Source organism: Pagrus major, chromosome 21, assembly GCF_040436345.1.
Source record: "Pagrus major chromosome 21, Pma_NU_1.0".
In the NCBI taxonomy this organism is placed as follows: domain Eukaryota; kingdom Metazoa; phylum Chordata; class Actinopteri; order Spariformes; family Sparidae; genus Pagrus; species Pagrus major.
In genome coordinates, this window is record NC_133235.1 from 1,344,578 (window position 1) to 1,363,609 (window position 19,032).

General features: G+C 39.9%; 2 protein-coding genes across 2 annotated transcripts in view; one reads left to right on the forward strand and one right to left on the reverse strand.

Annotated features, from left to right (window-relative positions):
- The first annotated feature begins 10,117 nt into the window (after positions 1-10,117).
- LOC141017289 (actin-related protein 2/3 complex subunit 5-like) lies at positions 10,118-14,590 on the forward strand. Its single transcript, XM_073491957.1, has 4 exons — positions 10,118-10,346; positions 11,693-11,766; positions 12,935-13,111; positions 13,855-14,590. Exons 1-4 carry the CDS (start codon positions 10,208-10,210, stop codon positions 13,915-13,917), a joined length of 453 nt encoding a protein of 150 aa, XP_073348058.1. The 5' UTR covers positions 10,118-10,207; the 3' UTR covers positions 13,918-14,590.
- A 911-nt stretch (positions 14,591-15,501) lies between these two features.
- The window catches only part of rnf2 (ring finger protein 2), a 25,433-nt gene continuing 21,902 nt past the window's right edge, over positions 15,502-19,032 (reverse strand). Inside the window, exon 9 of the mRNA XM_073490864.1 lies at positions 15,502-19,032. This exon is cut by the window's right edge and continues 519 nt beyond it. The gene's annotated coding sequence lies outside the window, so the exon portion shown is untranslated.

Sequence of the window (19,032 nt, forward strand, 5' to 3'; positions counted from 1 at the left end):
TGAAAATCCACAATATCTTTGAATTTTATGAGTTTTGACTGTAAGAATAGTAAGTTTGTGTGATCCCTGTATCCTGCCCCATGAATGATCCGTATTACTTTCTTTTGTAAAATTAGAAGTGGATGTATTGTAGTCATGTAGTTGTTGCCCCAGACTTCTACACAGTAAATGAGGTATGGAAGAACTAATGTACAATATAGAATATGGAGTGATTTATGATCCAGTGCCTGTTTTGCTTTATTTAATACTGCGATGCATCTTGACACTTTGGTTTGTACATGTTTAATTTGTGATTTCCAACTAATCTTGTCATCTGTGATCACCCCTAAAAATTTGATTTCATTTACTCTTTCAATACTAACCCCATCTAATTGTATCTCTAGTTGTACATTAGTTCTGTGATTGCCAAAAAGTATTATTCTTGTTTTGCTCAGGTTTAATGATAGTTTATTTTTGTCCAACCATGCTTTTAATTTATTCAATTCACTATTAATCACTTGTGTTACAATTTGTAGATCACTGCCAGAACAAAAAATATTTGTGTCATCCGCAAACAAAACCAACTTCAAAACTTTTGATACCTTGCATATATCGTTGATATAAAGTATGAAGAGTTTGGGGCCCAACACTGACCCCTGAGGGACGCCACAGGTAATGTCCAAACACTTTGAACAAGCATCACCCAATTTCACAAACTGCTTCCTTTTAGTCAAGTAGCTCTTGATCCACTCTAATGCTTTTCCCCTGATGCCATACCGGTCTAGTTTCTTGAATAATATATCATGGTTTATTGTGTCAAAAGCTTTTTTTAGGTCTATGACTATCCCAACTGTATACTCTTTTTGGTCTATTGAATTTGTAATTTCCTCAACTGAATCAATTAATGCCAGTGATGTTGCTCTGTTGGATCTAAATCCATATTGACTTTCAGTGAGTAATTTGTGTTTATTTATGAAACTGTCCAGTCGGTTATTGAAAAGTTTTTCTAGAATTTTAGAGAATTGAGATAATAATGACACAGGTCTGTAGTTTGTGAATTGGTGTTTGTTCCCAGTTTTGTACAGAGGTATGACCTTTGCTATTTTCATTTTGTCTGGAAATGTACCCGTTTGAAATGATAGGTTACAGATGTATGTTAATGGTTTTGAAATCCCCTCAGTCACTCTTTTCACAACAGTCATATCAATATCATCACAGTCCGATGTCTTATTTGCACATTTGGTAAGAGTATTTATAATTTCTTTTTCATCCACTGCTGTGAGGAACATTGAACTCAGATTGCGGTCTATTCAACTGTCACTCTGCTCCTCAGATGTTACTGGATCTGGGATTTGTTCTGCTAGGTCAGGTCCAACACTTACAAAGAATTTCTTAAAGCTGTTAACTACTTCATTCATATCGTATTTTTCAGTGTTATTGATAATAAAATACTTAGGATAACTTAATTGTTTAGGGCTATTTTTTATTACAGTGTTCAGTATGTTCCATATACCTTTAATGTTATTCTTGTTATCATCTAATAGTTTGTTATAGTATTCTTTCCTAGCTATTCTTATAATATTAGTTTACTTATTTTTATATTTTTTATATTTTTTTTCTGCCTCCTTGGTTCTCTGTCTCATATATTCTCTGTACAGTGTATTTTTCTTTTTGCAGGCATTCTGCAAACCCTTTGTGATCCAAGGATGATCAGCATATTTTAGTTTCCTATTAATTTTTTCTACAGGACAGTTTTTATCATATAGTATTTTAAATATTTTTAAGAATTCATCATATGCACTATTTATATTATTGCTATTGTATACAATATCCCAGTTTTGCGCCATTAGGTCATTTTTGAATGCTGTTATTGATACTTCTGTTCTCACTCTCCTGTATACAGTTTTATTGTCAGGTAGATTAGTCTTGTAGTCATTGTCATACACTGTAAAAACTGGCAGATGGTCACTGATGTCACTGATGAGTAGCCCGCTTATTGTATTGTGAACAATGTCATTTGTGAATATATTATCTATCAGAGTTGCACAGTGGGAAGTTATCCTGCTGGGTCTGGTGATTTTTGGGTATAGGCTCATACTATATATTGTGTTAATAAAATCATCAGTCATTTTGTGTTTATTTGGATTAAGGAGATCAATATTGAAGTCTCCACAGATGAAAATTGTTTTATGACTCTTATTTGTGAACATTTCCTCCATCCATTCCTTGAACAGCTCAATATATGAGCCTGGTGTCCTATACAACTAATGATTGCTGGTCTACTTTTTTCTTTGTACAGTTCAATTGATATGCATTCAAGCATGTTGTCCACAACATACTTTCCAACACCTTGAAGTTAATGTTTCTGTCCACATATATTGCGACTCCTCCTCCACCTTTATTTTGTCGATCCATATGCACAAACTCAAAACCCTCTAGTTCAAAGTCCACCCCTTTTTCTGCATTAATCCATGTTTCAGCATAGGGTTAGGGTTAGGTTTGGGTTAAAATGCAGCACTCTTAAGAGTGCTACGAGGGGCTCTGGCTCAGGGTAACCATAGATGTTAAAAACACTTGGTAAATCTCTTTATAAAAACCATAACTGGTTAAAAATGTGCCCCTTTAAAATAGTAGTAAAAAAGTTTAATAATAAAAGAATGGATAAAAATTGAAGCCCTGAAAAGAGTAAAAGGACAAGAGAGGTTTCAGGACCCAGGAAGGCAGCGGGAGTTCCAATTTGTTTTAAAAGTCTCACTACTGACACGGCCTCTCCCCCAACTGTTTAAGAGGGTAAGGCATGCTAACACGACAATGTCTTCCAAAACATAAAAATCTAATACTTTATTTTACTTTAAAAAAGGAATTAGTTTGTGTGTGTGTGTGTGTGTGTGTGTATATATATATATGTATGTATATATATATATATATATATGTATATATATATATACACATATATATACACACATATATATGGAGAGAGAGAGAGATGATAAAGTAATTTAACAATATTATTAAATTTAAATTGATAAGAATGTAAAAAGTCATAATCTATAAATAACATGACAGACGCCTGTATGCACATACATACACATACCCAGACACATACCCGCCCACACACACATTTTAAATAGAATAAAACAAGGTTAATAATAAGTTAAAAACATGCAACATAGGAAATGTAAAATATAAATATAAGTGCTAAAAAGGTAGGTGCTTATAAAAACAGATTAATAAAATGACTGAATATATACATAAATGCGTCGTTCAACAGGACATGATAAAATAAGAAAAGTTAAATATTAAAAGATTGATTTAAAAAAACTCCATTATATATACAGAATTAAAACTGCAAGCCATGATGAACGGGCCCTCGCAGTCCACGCACTTCGGGGCGTGCTGCTGTCGGGGCGTTGTGCTTATCCGGCCCCATTGGCTAATTATTGTGTATGCGTGTCTTAACTGTCCGTGTGTTTACCGGGCTGTATTTGCTCAAGATATGCAAGACTGTCTGTTTGACCACAATGTGCAGGAAATTGTTGTTTTATATTTTGGGCGTTCTTTAGACTATCACAATTCTTTTAATTAATAACTTTTTGTCAGGAGGGTCCACAGATGCTGTGTGCAAAGTTTGGTGCAAATCAGAGAAATTGCCTGGGAGAAGTTTGAAAAAGTAGGTTTGCGACATTTGGCGAATTTGCAAATGGAAATTTAGCGCGAAAGTGGGCGTGGCCTACATCACATAATTCAGCTGTATTCAGGGAACACATAGATATAAGGTTTAACAACATGCGCCATATTATGTGGGAGTTATTAACCAAAAACTGTTTTGTGTTGATAATAGCGCCACCTACTGGTCATTTTTGGTGTGTGAGTTACAGGGGCCAGTCTATACCACCCCTATCAATTTCATATCCATAAGTGTTATGGTGTGGGCACAGTGCCAAATATTAAATTAGACTGCCACCAGACCGCCACCTAGTGGCGGATCGGTAAAACCTTCAACGGATATGCTCAGGAGGGCATTGACAATAATTCTACTAAGTTTCGTGTTAATCCGAGCAACCGATGTTGAGATATAAAATACTTCAATTTAAAGAGCGCCACCTAGTGGTCATCGCCAAAAATTTTGCACAGAGCCTCAGGTTTCATGGGGAAGTAGTAACCTGAGTTTCATGTCATTCAGCCAAACCAATGTGGAGATATGCAACACTTCCTGTTTGGAATGAAATGTGCAGGAAGTTATTTAATAACTTGAGTATTCTTTGGAATATCAAAATTCTTTTAATAAGTTTTTGTCAGAAGTGTCCACAGATGCTGTGTGCAAAGTTTCAGTTAAATTGGTGAAATTGGTTGGGAGGAGTTCGAAAAATTTGCGAATTTGCGGAAAAAAAACGGTAGGCGGAAATGGGCGTGGCCTATATCAGGAGATTCATGACAATTCAGGGAACGCGTGGATATAAGGTTTTTGAATGTGCGACAAAGTATATGGGCGTTATAAGCCAAAACGCACTTTCCTTAATTATAGCGCCACCTAGTGGTGGACGTTCACGACAACCATAGATTATAAAATTTTTCGCCAAGCCTAATGTGTTTGTCAAATAAAATCGCGTTTTCATCCATGTTCAGGCAGTGAAAAATGCGATCATTTGGGGGAAGAAAAAAAACAAATAAGAAGAAATAATCACTACAAAAACAATAGGGACCTCGCAGGTTTCCTGCTTGGGCCCTAAAAATAAATAATCACTACAGAAGCAGGTTTCCTTCTCGGGCCCTAATTATAGAAACATGTTGGAAATCGGAGTTGTTTGTCTGGCCAGTCTACTCTGTCATTTTCCAGTCCGTTAGGTGGTGCTAATGGCGCTGTACGCTGGTTCACCACCCACCAGTCATTCCAATGAGGAAGAAGAAGAAGAAGAAGGGACCAGTGGCTGGTGGAAGCAGGCGGCTGGCAGAACCGGACTGTGAATGGACAGGAGATGGCAGAAGGAAGTGACGGATCAGGAAGTGAGTTAGGGATGGAGCTAGGTGGCCGGAGAAATGAAAGTTGGAATGAGGTGAAAGCGGGGAAAACCAAGCGAAAACGTAAGAAAATGGGACAGAAAGGTAGAAGCTCAATGTCAGAAGAAACAGATAATGAGCAAGTGAGAGGGAGTGAGGAAGAGCATAAAGTAATCATCAGACTGGAACAAGAAGGTGCTTCGTTTGGTGAGTGGAACCCGGTTCTCCTTACCAAAGGGATAAACAGGCTAGTGGGAGAGGTGAAGAGTGCGAGAGCTTTGCGCAGTGGAGCATTATTGATTTTTTGTAGAGACAGTGCACAGCTAGGGAAAGCAATTAGGCTGAATAAAATCGAAGGGAAAAAAGTTCAAGCAACGCTAGCTAAGAGTGGGGGTCTCACTCGAGGAGTGATCTTCGGTATTCCCCTGAATATGTCTACTGAGCAGATAAAAGAGAATGTGGAGGGTGCAAAAGTGAGGGAAGTCAGACGCCTGAAAACTATTCGTGAGGGTCAAAAATGTGATAGTCTATCGGTAGTGCTCACATTTGATGAGGATCGACTCCCTGATAAAGTGTTTATCGGATATATGAGCTACGATGTTAGACTCTACGTGCCTCCGCCGTTGAGGTGCTTTAAATGCCAGAAATTCGGGCATGTTGCAGCATTATGCAAGGGTAAACAAAGGTGCGGGAGATGTGCTGGGGAGCATGAATATGGGAAGTGTGAAAGAGGAGCTAAAATCAAGAGTTGTAATTGCGGAGGGGAGCATACTTCTGCGTATGGGGGATGCGAAGTCAGTAAGAAAGCAGCAGAGGTGCAGCGAGTGAAAACATCCAGCAGCATCACATACGCAGAAGCGGCCAGAAGGGTGGGGATGCAGCCAAAAGATAGTAATGTCAGGGTGACGGACGGACATGAAGCGAGAACATGTGAGGGGTGTAGAAGAGTTAAGGAAGATACACTGATTGTGGGGAAGAGACAGTTTATACTGTTCATGGTTGATGTAGTTAACTGTACTGCGCAAACTGACAAGAAAACGGAAAAAATCAAAATAATAGTGAGAGCGGCAGAGAAATATCTAGGAGTCGAGACCATCGGGTGGGAGGAAGTGGAGGACATTTTGAAAGGAGGGTCACCCAGTTCACAGACACCATCACAATCATCATTATGGGGTGGGGGATCTTCATGGTCCTAAGTATATTGCAGTGGAATGCAAGAATTCTTGTAACTAATGGGCAGGAGTTTAAGAAGTATATTTCAGATTTGCAGGATAAGCCCAGTATAATTTGTGTTCAAGAAACATGGATGAGAGCGCATTGGGATTTCATAGTGCATGGGTACACGGCAATAAGGAATGACAGGAAGACTGGGAAAGGTGGTGGGGTAGCCACTTTTGTTAAAGATGGGATAAGGTTCAATACTGTTCAATTAGGGAGAGAACATAACAGTAAAGATCTGGACAGGTAGATATGAGATAGCAGTAATTAATTACTATAACCCATGTAACAAATTAAGTGTAGATATATTGAATATGGTATTGGGGGAAGTGCAGGGCAAAGTAGTGTGGTGTGGGGATTTTAATGCACATAGTACTCTTTGGGGGAGTGAGAGAACGGATGCAAATGGCTCAATAGTGGAAGAATTTATAGAGGATAAAGGGTTAGTATGTATGAATGATGGGAGGGGCGCGAGGTATGACTGTGTACGAAACAAGGAGAGTGTGATTGATTTAACCTTGATGTCAAATGAAATAGCTGGCGTCACTGACTGGGAAGTGCTGGGTGAAACGTTGATGGGTAGTGATTACTATCCAATCAGTATTAAGGTTGGAGTAGAGTTGCAGCGAGAGGAGGAAAGGAGGTTGCCAAGATGGAAAATTGATAAAGCCAAGTGGGACATGTTTCAGGCACTGAGTAGAAACAGTTTTGAGCAATTGCATGAAGAGGACGGGGCAGGTGTGGATGAGTGGAACAAGAGAGTAGTCACAGCTGTAATACAGTCGGCTAATAAGTCAATACCAAAAGTATCAGGGTCCAGAAACATAAAAAGTGTGCCATGGTGGAATGATAGTTGTAGACTAGCAATAAGAGCACGGAATAGGGCATTCAGGCTGTTAAAGAAACATCATACAATGGAGTCGTTAATTCAGTATAAAAAATCGCAAGCAGTGGTTAGAAGGACGATTAGAGCAGCTAAGCGTGCATGCTGGAGACAATATTGCAGTGGGATAGGTCGGGAGGTACAGTTGTCAGATGTTTGGGGAATGATCAGGAAAATGAGTGGAATAAGAAGGAGCATAACAATCCTGATGCTGACAAATAACAACAGAACAGCGGTTAGTGGTTTAGAAAAGGCGACGCTATTGGCTGAAACACTGATTAAAGTTCATAGTTCAGATAATATCTCGGCAGAAGCAAAGCAGCAAAGGACTACTATGCTGGCGCAAAATACCTGAATAAACAAGAAAAAACTTGCAACAGGAGATAATATAGATCTACCCTTTAATATGTATGAGTTAAGGAGGGCCATCTCCAGCACCCGGCAGTCAGCGCCAGGGAAAGATGATATATGTTATTGTATGTTAGATCACATGGATGATAGGTCAGGTTATTTAACAAAGTATGGGACTCAGGGGAGGTTCCAGGTGCGTGGAAACACTCGGTTATAATGCCAATTTTAAAACCAGGTAGAGGTACGTCAGATCCATCAAATTATAGACCAATTGCTCTTACATCCCAATTAGGGAAAACTATGGAGAAGATGGTAACAGAGAGGTTGATGTATGTCCTAGAGAGTAGAGACCTTTTTTCTTCGTATCAGAGTGGGTTTCGTAAAGGAAGAAATACAATGGACTCAGTACTGAGTTTAGAGTCAGATATTAGGAAAGCACAGACAAATAAAGAGATAGTGGTGGCGGTGTTCTTTGATATAGAAAAAGCATATGACATGTTGTGGAAAGAAGGCCTGCTAATCAAACTGGATAAGATGGGAGTGGGAGGGAAGTTATACAACTGGGTTTTGGGCTTCCTGTTTGGAAGAACTATAGAGGTAAGAGTAGGGACAGAATATTCACCAGTGTATAAGGTTGAAAATGGAACGCCACAAGGGAGTGTATGTAGTCCAATATTCTTTAACTGTATGATTAATGATGTATTTGAGGAGGTGGGTGGAGGAATAAGTAAATCATTATTTGCTGATGATTGGGCTTTATGGGTAAGGGGGAGAAATCAAGAATATCTGCAAAAGAAACTGCAGGTAGCAGTTGATAAAGTGAAGCAGTGGGCAAATAGGTGGGGGTTTAAATTATCTGTTGCAAAAACCCAGGTGATATGTTTTGCAAAATGGCATAAAGAGGTGTCAATAAAGTTATATGGTCAAGCACTGGAGCAAGTTAAAGTTATTCGGTTTTTAGGAGTGCTGTTTGATGAAAAGCTTACTTGGAGGCAACATATTGAGAAGGTAAGAGATAAATGTAAAAATGTTAATAACCTCGAGGTGTCTGGCAGGTCGGGATTGGGGTGCAACCAGGAAGTCTCTGCTAAACATATACCAAGCCATGATGAGGGCCAGGTTAGACTATGTGTGTGTAGTGTTGCTTATATGTCAGCAGCAGAGAGTCACCTTAAGAAGTTGGATTTGGAGCAGGATAAGGGACTGAGGATATGTAGTGGGGCTTTTAAGACCTCTCCAGTAGCAGCTCTGCAAGTTGAGATGGGGGAAGAACCTCTGAGAATAAGGAGGGTGAAGCTCATGTTGACATACTGGGTGTATTTGCAGGGCCACAGAAGGTCTCACCCAGCAAAGGCCATACTAGAGGAGTGCTCAGAGCATAGCAAGACAAACTTCTGGAGTCTGGGCTGGGTTGGAAATGTAAAGGCTGAAAGTATTGGTTTATGTGATGTGCAGCATATGTTGAGTGTTCCTCTACCAGAAATTCCTCCTTGGGTGTTTCAAGAGCCGTCGGTGGATTTTAATATTCAGCACAGACTCTAGAAGAAGTCAGGACAGAGTGGTACTGGCGTAATAGTGCAAAACTATATTGGAAAGAACTATGCAAATAAGCTGTTAATATTTACAGATGGATCAAAAGATCCAGAAACTGGGCGTACGGGGACAGCCGTTTACATCCCAGAGTGTAAACTGGCAGTGAAGGAGAGAGCAACAGAACTCTTAGCTATTAAACTTGCTCTAAGGTGGTTAAAGAGAGACAGTAGTGTTAATGCACTAATTGCATCAGATAGTTGGGCAGCCCTAAATAGTATCAAAACAATGAATTCATGCAGACAGGACCTAACTATGGAGATACATCAGCTGTTGTATGAACTTCAAAGCGGGGTGGGGGTGGGGGGGACAGTCTGCTTTCTGTGGGTTCCGTCTCATGCAGGGGTTGAGGGCAATGAGGATGTGGACATTCTTGCAAAGCAGGCAGTCAGGTCACAAACAATAAACAACAATATCCCACTAGGGAGAGCGGAAGGAAAGTCAATCATAAAAACACAAATGCAAAAGATATGGCAAGAGTACTGGGACATAAACGAGACAGGAAGGCACTTTTATAGCATACAAAAGCAAGTGGGGGGAGGACGGGTGCTGGACATGAGCAGGAAGGAGGAGGTGGTCATCACCCGCCTCAGGCTAGGGCACACAGGGCTCAACAGTACATTACACATAATTGGGAAACATCCTACTGGCAAATGTAGAACCTGTGACCAGCATGAATCAGTACAGCATGTTCTGATGGAGTGTAAGGCATATGAGAGAGAGAGGAGAGAACTGGAAACAGCCCTGCAGAGGGAAAAAGTAAGGTTCACAATAGGAAACCTGCTGCAACGGTCAGAAAATGTTAGTAAATATGTAAGAAAATACTTGAGGGAAACAGGGCTAATTGACAGGTTATTATTACTGATATTAGTGCTGTTATTATTATTATTATTATTATTTTATTTTTTAATTTATTTATTTATTTATTTATTTATTTTTTAATTTATTTTTTTTCTTTCTTTTCCTGCTAATTGAATGTACCACACTCCAGTCCGGTAGGTGGCGGCAATGCACCATTAAGCTGGATGCCAGCCGCCAATCAAACCCAACAGAAGAAGAAGAAGAAGGAGGAGGAGGAGGAGGAGGAGGAGGAAGTGGAAGCGTTGGAAACTGGACTGTACAGCCGATAGTGTTGGTTTGCCATAACGCTCGAACTTGTGTTAACAAATCTTTACTGTCGTTTCCAAAATGTCCAGAAACACAGATTCCGCTCGGTTCAGAAAAGTGGACGTTGATGAGTACGACGAGAACAAGTTTGTGGACGAGGACGACGGAGGGGAGAACCAGGGCGGTCCGGACGAAGCTGAAGTGGACGCTTTGCTCAGACAATATCCTTTAACATGGATTTAATCAACTATTTCTACACGAACACACGTTCTCAAACAGGGACACGAGCAGGTGCCCGAACCAGAACCAGCACCACTTACGTCACATATTTATTGTGTAGCTGAGGGCTGGAGGAAGTACCAACTGTGGATACAAGTTATAACTTTGCAATGTATTTTGACATAATTAGAATATATTTAAATAGCTCGATCATGTTATTTGAGAAACATTGATTTGGATCATGTGCAGTCGGCAGAACATTTCCGGTGAGTAGCTGTCAGGAGCGTTTCCGGGTGTCAGTTGAGAGGAGGGTGTGGTCTCTCATCACTGAAGTAACGTTGCGTGTTAAAAACACTACTTTAATTTAATTAGTCATACTCGTCATATTGTGTGTTAGCAGTGTGTGCTGGATCCAAACAGAAGTGAGTGTAACTGTATCGCAAGGAAATAAGTCAAGTTAACTGTTCTTGTTATTTAGTGATTATTTTGATCATTGGTTGACTATTTTATCTTCAAACCTAAAATTAAAAATTAATACTCAAAAGGGATTCCTGAAGACAAAAATCCTGTCTAATGTGTAACCTATTGTGCAGGTGCCTGCAGTGTTTCCCATACACAAGCTTTACTTTAAAACATTATGTTTCAAATAGGATATGAGCTCCAGTCTCCTGACTGAGAGTCCTGCAGTTTGTTTTAGAGGTGGACTTTGTTGAAAAAATGGTCCTGGTGCAATATTTATTATGATGATCGAGGAACAACACTGACATGTTACAGTCGGATACACTGTGAGCAGATAAGGAATTTTCATTCATGGGGGAACTTTTCCTTTAAAGTGACTACGAGGAACTTTAAAAAAAAAAAAAAAAAAGTTTTTGTTGATTCTAGCAGCTCCTTTTGACAAAAGCAGCACGACACCAGTGTCTGCTGATGTAAAGATCTTTGCTTGTGCCTGCCGGCAGTGCGTGACAGAGAGACTGCAGGATGGATTGCGATGAGGTAATATATTTATATGTGATTTTATATGTGATATATGTTATCGGACCTGAGCACAGGCATTAATAATAACTATATAAAAATAGCAGTCTTTTCGCTGATGGTCTTGTTTGCTGTTACAGGTCATTTACAATCATCAGAGGAATCACGAGACTTTCATAAACACTGAAATGTTCCTCGTAGTCACTTTAAGGGCATGAACTGGCGCTGCCTCTCAGGAGGAGACTATAAAGGAACGTTCCCTCATTCATCAGTAGCAGTGTAGAAAACAGTTCCTCTCATTTCTTTGTGTAGTTATGAATGCACAGGAATGTGTGTCTTTTGAAATTGTATCGTCCTTGACTGCTGTTTTCAAGGGGAACATGAATGCAGCTCTCCAAGCTGTGCTAAAGAATCCTCCACTCAACACCAAGAACCAAAACGCAAAGGTATTATCAACAAGTTGTACTTTCATTTACAGGCTGGGTGATACAGCCTTTAAATACTATTGTGATGTTTTTAGGCTAATATGCTGTGTATTTTCTGAAATCAACTCGAAAGCACTTCATAAATGCTGTTCTGCCATCATTGCTACTATATGAACAGTGGCTGAAGCATACGTTGGTGTCAGATGGATGAACCTGAGCATCTTAAGGTTCCACATCATGCTCATCATCAGGTTCATACCTTTATTTTGGGTGTCTACTCGAAATGTTGAAAATGCATGTGTTAAAATTTAAAACACATTATTTTTATTTTCATGCTGTACATTGATGCAGCACCTCTGTTCACCCTGTGTCTGAGGGTGTCTGTCTCTTTATAACCCTTTCCCTAAATGTCCAGTCTGCTCTGATTGGTCAGCCCTCACAGGCCTGAGCAGACACCGCCCGCTGTGTTATCACATTAGCTCAGGCTGTTTTAGGAAGTGAGGTCGTGCTGGGGTTGTGGCTGAGGGCAGTGACCATATAGTTGTGACATCACAACGTTACAGAAGTCCTGATAGCTTGTTTAAAGGCAGTTTCTGAATATGGTTTGTGTGCATTTCTTTTCATTTTTTACCGTTTTGATACTTTCACAGTAGTTTTATTGCACCTAGACGTCACAACAAAGACAGGAAATCTCACTTTCCACCACCTTTAACAGGTAATGGAGCACAGTAATACACACCATGTGTGTACACCATGTGTGTATTATTTGTATTACTTTTTTCCTTTTCACATGTTTACACTCAAACTAAAGTGGTACATCGTCTTTGTTCGATTCTTGCTGTTGTAAAGTTTAAAAACTCTGATTCCTCAACAGCTCTTTACTACTTTCACTAACATTTCTGGTGTTAGTGCCTGTACATTTACACACAGTATGTCTGTAATTTCAGTCCTTATTCAGACCATACTTTCCTGTTTACCCTTAAGATTGGATGTATAGATCATATGCTGACATGAATGACACAACTAGGCTATGTAAAAATACACTAAGGTCTCTCAGATTATCCTGCAGTGTCAGAGTAATCTGCTGCAGCAGTTGTGTGTGTGTGTGTGTGTGTGTGTGTGTGTGTGTGTGTGTGTGTGTGTGTGTGTGTGTGTGTGTGTGTGTGTGTGTGTGTGTGTGTGTGTGTAGGAGCGAGCAGAGCTGCTGGTGGTCAAGGTGCTGAGCAATTTTAAGAGCAGTGACATAGAGAAGGCCGTGGGCTCACTGGACAGAGCTGGAGTGGACCTGCTGATGAAATACATCTACAGAGGCTTTGAGAAACCGTCTGACAACAGCAGCGCTGTGCTGCTGCAGTGGCACGAAAAGGTATGTAGTTAATAATAAGTAGGGTAAAAAGATTAGTAATTAGTAAGTAAAAAGAAAATAAGACAATTACAATTATTGATTTCATTGATTTATTATCGATTAAATAATTTTTTAGATGAACAAATTAGCCCATTGTTGGAGTAGAGGCAGGAAGATTATGCTCAGTTCTACAAAGCAAAAGGATGAATCAACAGTTACAAACTAGGTTTGGGTAATATGAATTTAACTTGAATATTGCAATAGTTTTTGGCTATATCGTGATACACAAAATATATCTGGATACTTTTGAATCTCCTCCAAAGCAAACTTTGTAAGCGCTGGACGACAAAATCAAATATCACAATAATTTTGACCAAATACCTCGATATCGATATTGTGACACAATTATAGTGATGACTGTTGACACTTTCACTAAATATCCAAACATTAACATGTTTGATCAATAATCATCAGTAACGTGGATATAATGACCGAGTAAAGACGTGTGAGAACAAGGAGAACAGTCTGGTGAGTTCAGAGAATGGCAACACTTTACTGTAATGAGCCTTTAAAACCAGGAAAATACAACACTGATGACATATCACATAATGTTGTCCAAAATCTAGGACAACATAGTGTCTCATATCACAATAACAATTTAATATCTATATATTGTGTGTGTGTGTGTGTGTGTGTGTGTGTGTGTGTGTGTGTGTGTGTGTGTGTGTGTGTGTGTGTGTGTGTGCGTGTGTGCGTGTCCACAGGCTCTAGCAGTGGGAGGAGTGGGCTCTATAGTTAGAGTCCTGACTGCCAGGAAAACTGTCTGATGGTCCCAGAACCCACCGAGTCCAGACGTTAGTCAATGATCTGGCAAACACAAGATCACTGGAGCTGAGTGCAGGACAAGCCTCCTCTTTTTCTGGATATGATTCCTGTTTATTTTTTGACTGAAGCCCAGCGTCTTCCTGATGCACTTCTTTCCTCTTTTTTTCTGCATTCACTATTTTAAGTCACACCTCTGGGATTTCGAAGTGCTTGCAGTCAGGCAGAGAGGTGCTGGCACCTTAAACTGTCTGTTTGGCTGCCATGTAGACAGAAGAGACACATTTCAGACACATTGTCTTGAAAGCAAACTGCTTCACAGCTGCTCTGATGCCTCTGCTGGCTCCCTGTAACACCTCTGCCTCTCCACTACGCTTCTCTCCTCCTCCTCCTCCTCCTCCTCTTCCTCTGAGTCATCCAGGTTGAGGGAATGGAAAAGATTGTTTTGGAAGAGCTGTCATAGACTGATGACCTGTCCAGGGTGTCTCCCTGCCTTTACCTAGTGCATGCTGGGATTGGAGTTCTTTTTTCCCATATGATTCTAACTGAACATCAATTGTTTTTCTATTTTTTTCTACTTAGACCACATTGTTGTGTGTAGCAAGGCATTGGGGTTGTACTAGTCATGTTGTTTTTTTATATCTGAAATGAACAACAAAAATAAATTGTGAAACCTGATTATCCACTGGTTATTCCTTGTTGCTTTAAAAAGTCAGGGTTCTAATTAGCTTTTTCTGTGTAATTGGGGCAATAAATAAATTCTGATTTCCACATTCAGTTTAAGCCTATAGTATGTCTAGAATTTATCAAAGACTATAAGGAAATATAATGCCCACACTGGCAACTAGACACATTTGTGGAAATAAGTTCAGTGAAAGGTGAAGTCAGTCTAGATTCTGTTTGGAGGCTGAGTTAGTTGAGATGTATCATTCTGTAAACCAGCATCTATATCAACAGTGACAAAAACAAGCACTTCATAGTCTGATATTTTTCATGAATATGACCTCAGACGTTTTCAGGATGTTATATACTGTATACTTCTGCTTGGTATAGATCACCAATAAGTCAATTAATTGATCTGTCAATCAACCAAAGAACAACTTTTTAAATAATTAATTGTTTAAAGGCGTAATTTGTAAGAAATGGCCAGAATTCAAAAGTAGCTCCAAAACTACAGGGGGCAGCAGAACTGCTACCTGACTGATAGAAGACAGTTTGCAGACAGAGATGTGGAGGGGGACACGTAGCAAACACAGTGCTGGCATACAATGTTATCTCCAGCTTAATCCATGCAGGGCAACACTACTGGACTACCACCTCTTCAACACTGTTGGTCTTCACATTCTGTTCATACTGTCAGGTCATTTTTTCAGATGTTTTAAAGATATCTTACAAATTGTTCCTTTAATCTCCTGCTGAAAACGGCTCTTTTTGGTTCTGAATCCAACTGTATCTTTCACATAATACACATTCAGTTTAATATGGAAAGAAAGACTGAAATGACTTTATACTTAAAGGTGATTAAAAGTAAGTGTCAAGTCCATAGTTTGTGATTTAGAGAGCAGACAATAGAAGAGACGGCACTGTGCTCCATGTTGAACACACAGATTCAGGTTTATTGTCCAAACAGAAAGATGCAATATACAGTCCACACAAACAGACAGCTAATCAGACACCAAATGAGACAGGGAGAAACTTCACAGAGTTGTGGCTCGAGCAGCTGACCTCTGACACGCTCCTATCAGGGCAGTTTAGTTTGTCAAACTTTCTCAGTTAAGCCTCTCACAGGGTTAATTGACTTGGCACATTAGCAAGTAGAACCAGAACTGTATTCAAATGTGACAGTTCATTCTCAAATTGCGGTTTGACAAAAACAATCCTAACTGAAGATCCAATTATCTATTTTACTAGAGACAACTGACCAAACTTCATCTGCTAATAGAGGATTTTGTGAAAGTATCAGTAATCATTTGGACCATAAGGAGCAGTGCACGTTTAGGAACATTCTCACAAACACAGGCTTGTGTCCTGAATTGAGTCCGATGAAATCACAAAACAGCTACATTCTTTTTGTTTACTGTAGTAAAATGTTCATCCAGGAATGTGCTCTGATTGTCAGGTCAGCTGACTGAATATTGTGGGAGTGAAATCCTTCTTTTTCCTGCTGTAACCATCAGCTGACACTGCTCCTCACATCCTGCAGGTGTTGGATCGAATAACTGAGTTACTTTAAAACTGCACTGTTAAATATGTGACCTGTGAAAAGCAAGACAGGAAAATGTTTCCAGCTTTTCATAGAATAGATTCTGCTCCTGACCTAAAAATATCTGATTTTTGTAAAAGCAGTGAAAACCAGGCCTGGGTGTCACCATGAGGCCTAAAGGTTTACTGATGGATTCTTCATCTCTCATGTGGGATGTCATTTCAGACACCCACTTATGATTAGTGGTCAGTAGCAGCAGCTGTGGCAGTACCTACAGACCGCATCTGACAACCTTTAAGAACCAGTGTGTTGGATTTAGTAGCATGTAGCGGTGAGGTTTGCAGATTGCAATCAACTGAACACTCTGTCTCACCCTGCCCTACAGTGTCCGCTCTACAACATGAACGTCCCTCTCTAGAGCCGCCGTTTGATTTGTCTTTTCCAGGCTGCTGTAGAAACATGTTGATGCAACATGGCAGACTGTGTGGAGGACCTGCTTTCTCTGTAGATATAAATGGCTCACTCTTCTCTAAAGAAGACATAACAATTCTTGGGTGATCAGGTGATAATACACTAATGAACCCATAATTCTGAATATTATAATCCATTTCTGCCAATAGCTCTTCCTAAATCCTACACACTGGATCTTTAACTTGCATCCTCTTTACATACTGCTTACATCCATAAGGAGCTTTATACATGCAAACTTTACATTTTCTGCCATGGTTTAAGAAAAGAAAAGAAAACAAGCCTCCTACTGTCTTTGCACACACTTTGGTGCATGGTGTTGCCCGCTAACAGAAACGCAAGTTAAAAAGAGCGACGTCATGTTTGAAACACATGGATGTGTTGCTGTTGTGACTTGTCCAGACGGGAATGTAACAATTCTACAGACGAGGATTAGGGACACTGTGAAAAAATTATTTCAGTGCTGACTTTCCTTGAATTTGGACTTTTTTCCCCTCCGTATTCTGAGCTTATTTTTTAGTGAGAAAAATTCAGATTCTTTTTCACAGTAGCCTTAATCGTCTTAATCGTCTTCTGTACAGATCAGATGTGGCATACATTAAAGGTGGTAAAATAACAGGATGTCCATGGTACAAACATGTTTACCTCACATTCACTCCTCTTGCTCTCACACACATGAATCATCTCAAATGTTCTGATGTTTCTATTCTTGTGGAACTTTGAGACGCCTCAGTTAGCTACATGGAGACCGAAACAAACTGTATTCAACACTGAACCAACGTGTCTATCCTGAAAGAAACAAAACAACATGTACCGGATGTGTTCTGTGAGGTCATGTCTGAGCTGTAGATGAAGAGGTGTTATTCTTTACATCTGAGATGTGATGGCGAGCAAATGTTTCAGTGACACATGATCACCTTCCACTGGTGAGTCAACAGCAAAAGGTTTGTGGAGATGGTGAATACTCTGACTGTCTATGGTGCTGCAAAAAACCCTCCCACCCCACCCACTTCCAACCACACAAACTCCTTCCTCTCCATGTTACAAAAGACATTTATAAAAGGCGAGCCATAGAGAGCAGCCAGATATTAGGACAGTTTGTTCCTACAGGCAACAGATCAAGACAACAGCTACAAGGTTCTCACAATTCAGGGTTCCCCAGTGAATCTGAGACTAGTTGTTCTGCTGTCCACTACACCCAGACCATCTAAAACCAGAAAAGCCCTACTGATGGTGTAGCAGGATTGTTATCATGCATCCACACTGGTAGCCTGGAGGTCAAAGAGGGACCAGAGCTCCATTCATGTGGTGCTCTCCCTTGTTCCAAGTTACAGTGATTCAGCTTAAACAGACTGCAGCCTTTCAAACCATCTCTTGTAACATTACTGGAAAAAACAAAACAAAACTATTGCCTGCTTCTATCTTTGTAGCTTAATATCACTATCCAACTGGACATGCTAACTCTGCTTGACAAAACTGTCAGCTTCCTCAATGTGAACGCACATTTTACTGTGTAGTATTCAACACAGCATTGAACAGCTGCCTTCTCAAAGGCCCCTTAACACTACACTGTGCCAGATGGGTCTCATAAAATCTGCGTCTGACTGAAACTTCATCACTTGTCTCTGTAATGTTGGACATTGAAATATTCACTGTCTGAATGCATTTGGCTTGAATTTCCCTCTTAAAAATGACTATTACATGTACAGAAGGCAATTAGGGTCACTGAAAACATTCTGACTTTAAAGTCGAAATTCTGACTTTTTCTCACGCCGTGTCATAACATGTAAAAGATGGATGACTAAACCAAGATAGCCTGTTTTCCTACATTTCTGCTTTTTTCACAGAAAACTAATTTGTATCCTTTGATATTTAGATGTTTCTCTACTGGACATGATGTACAATGTGAGACTCAAACAGCACACCATATTGAATGTTGCTCTGTGCATCGCTGCGTTGCATGTGGCCAGTTAGAATTCTCCAATAGGAAACTATGAAATCAGGCTGATGTTGTTTCCAACATGTTAGGACACAGTGTCAGAGTTCTGAGATTGAAGTCTGAATTCTGACTTCTTTCCTTACAAAAAAAGTCTGAACTCAAACCAATTTTTCAGACTGGCCCTAATCCTCTTCTGTAAATGTCAAGTAATTGTATTCCTAAAAACTTTTTTGGGTTTACAAATTCCAACAGAAAATTCAAAAGGCCAAATGTTGGGCATATGCCCATGTGGTGTCTATGTGTAAACATCTATGGGCATTTTCTGAGCAGCAACCCCATTTTGACAGAAAGGGACAACAGTTCAGATGCTGACATATGTGCTGTCAGTCTCCAAAGCTCTGAGTCCTCGGCTGGTGGACGTGTCTCACAGTTAGATCTGGAACTATGGTCTGGGATAGACAGCCCAAGATTCCCCCATGTCTCTTTCACAGTTAGCTTTTGTCAGGTACA

What these genes read in the sequence shown, in the direction of transcription:
- LOC141017289 (XM_073491957.1), top strand. Translation starts at nt 10,208, where the DNA reads ATGTCCAGAAACACAGATTCCGCTCGGTTCAGAAAAGTGGACGTTGAT. An exon ending in CCAAGAACCAAAACGCAAAG is followed by an intron (nt 11,767 to 12,934) that starts GTATTATCAACA and finishes GTGTGTGTGTAG; the next exon opens with GAGCGAGCAGAGCTGCTGGT. An exon ending in TGCTGCAGTGGCACGAAAAG is followed by an intron (nt 13,112 to 13,854) that starts GTATGTAGTTAA and finishes GCGTGTCCACAG; the next exon opens with GCTCTAGCAGTGGGAGGAGT.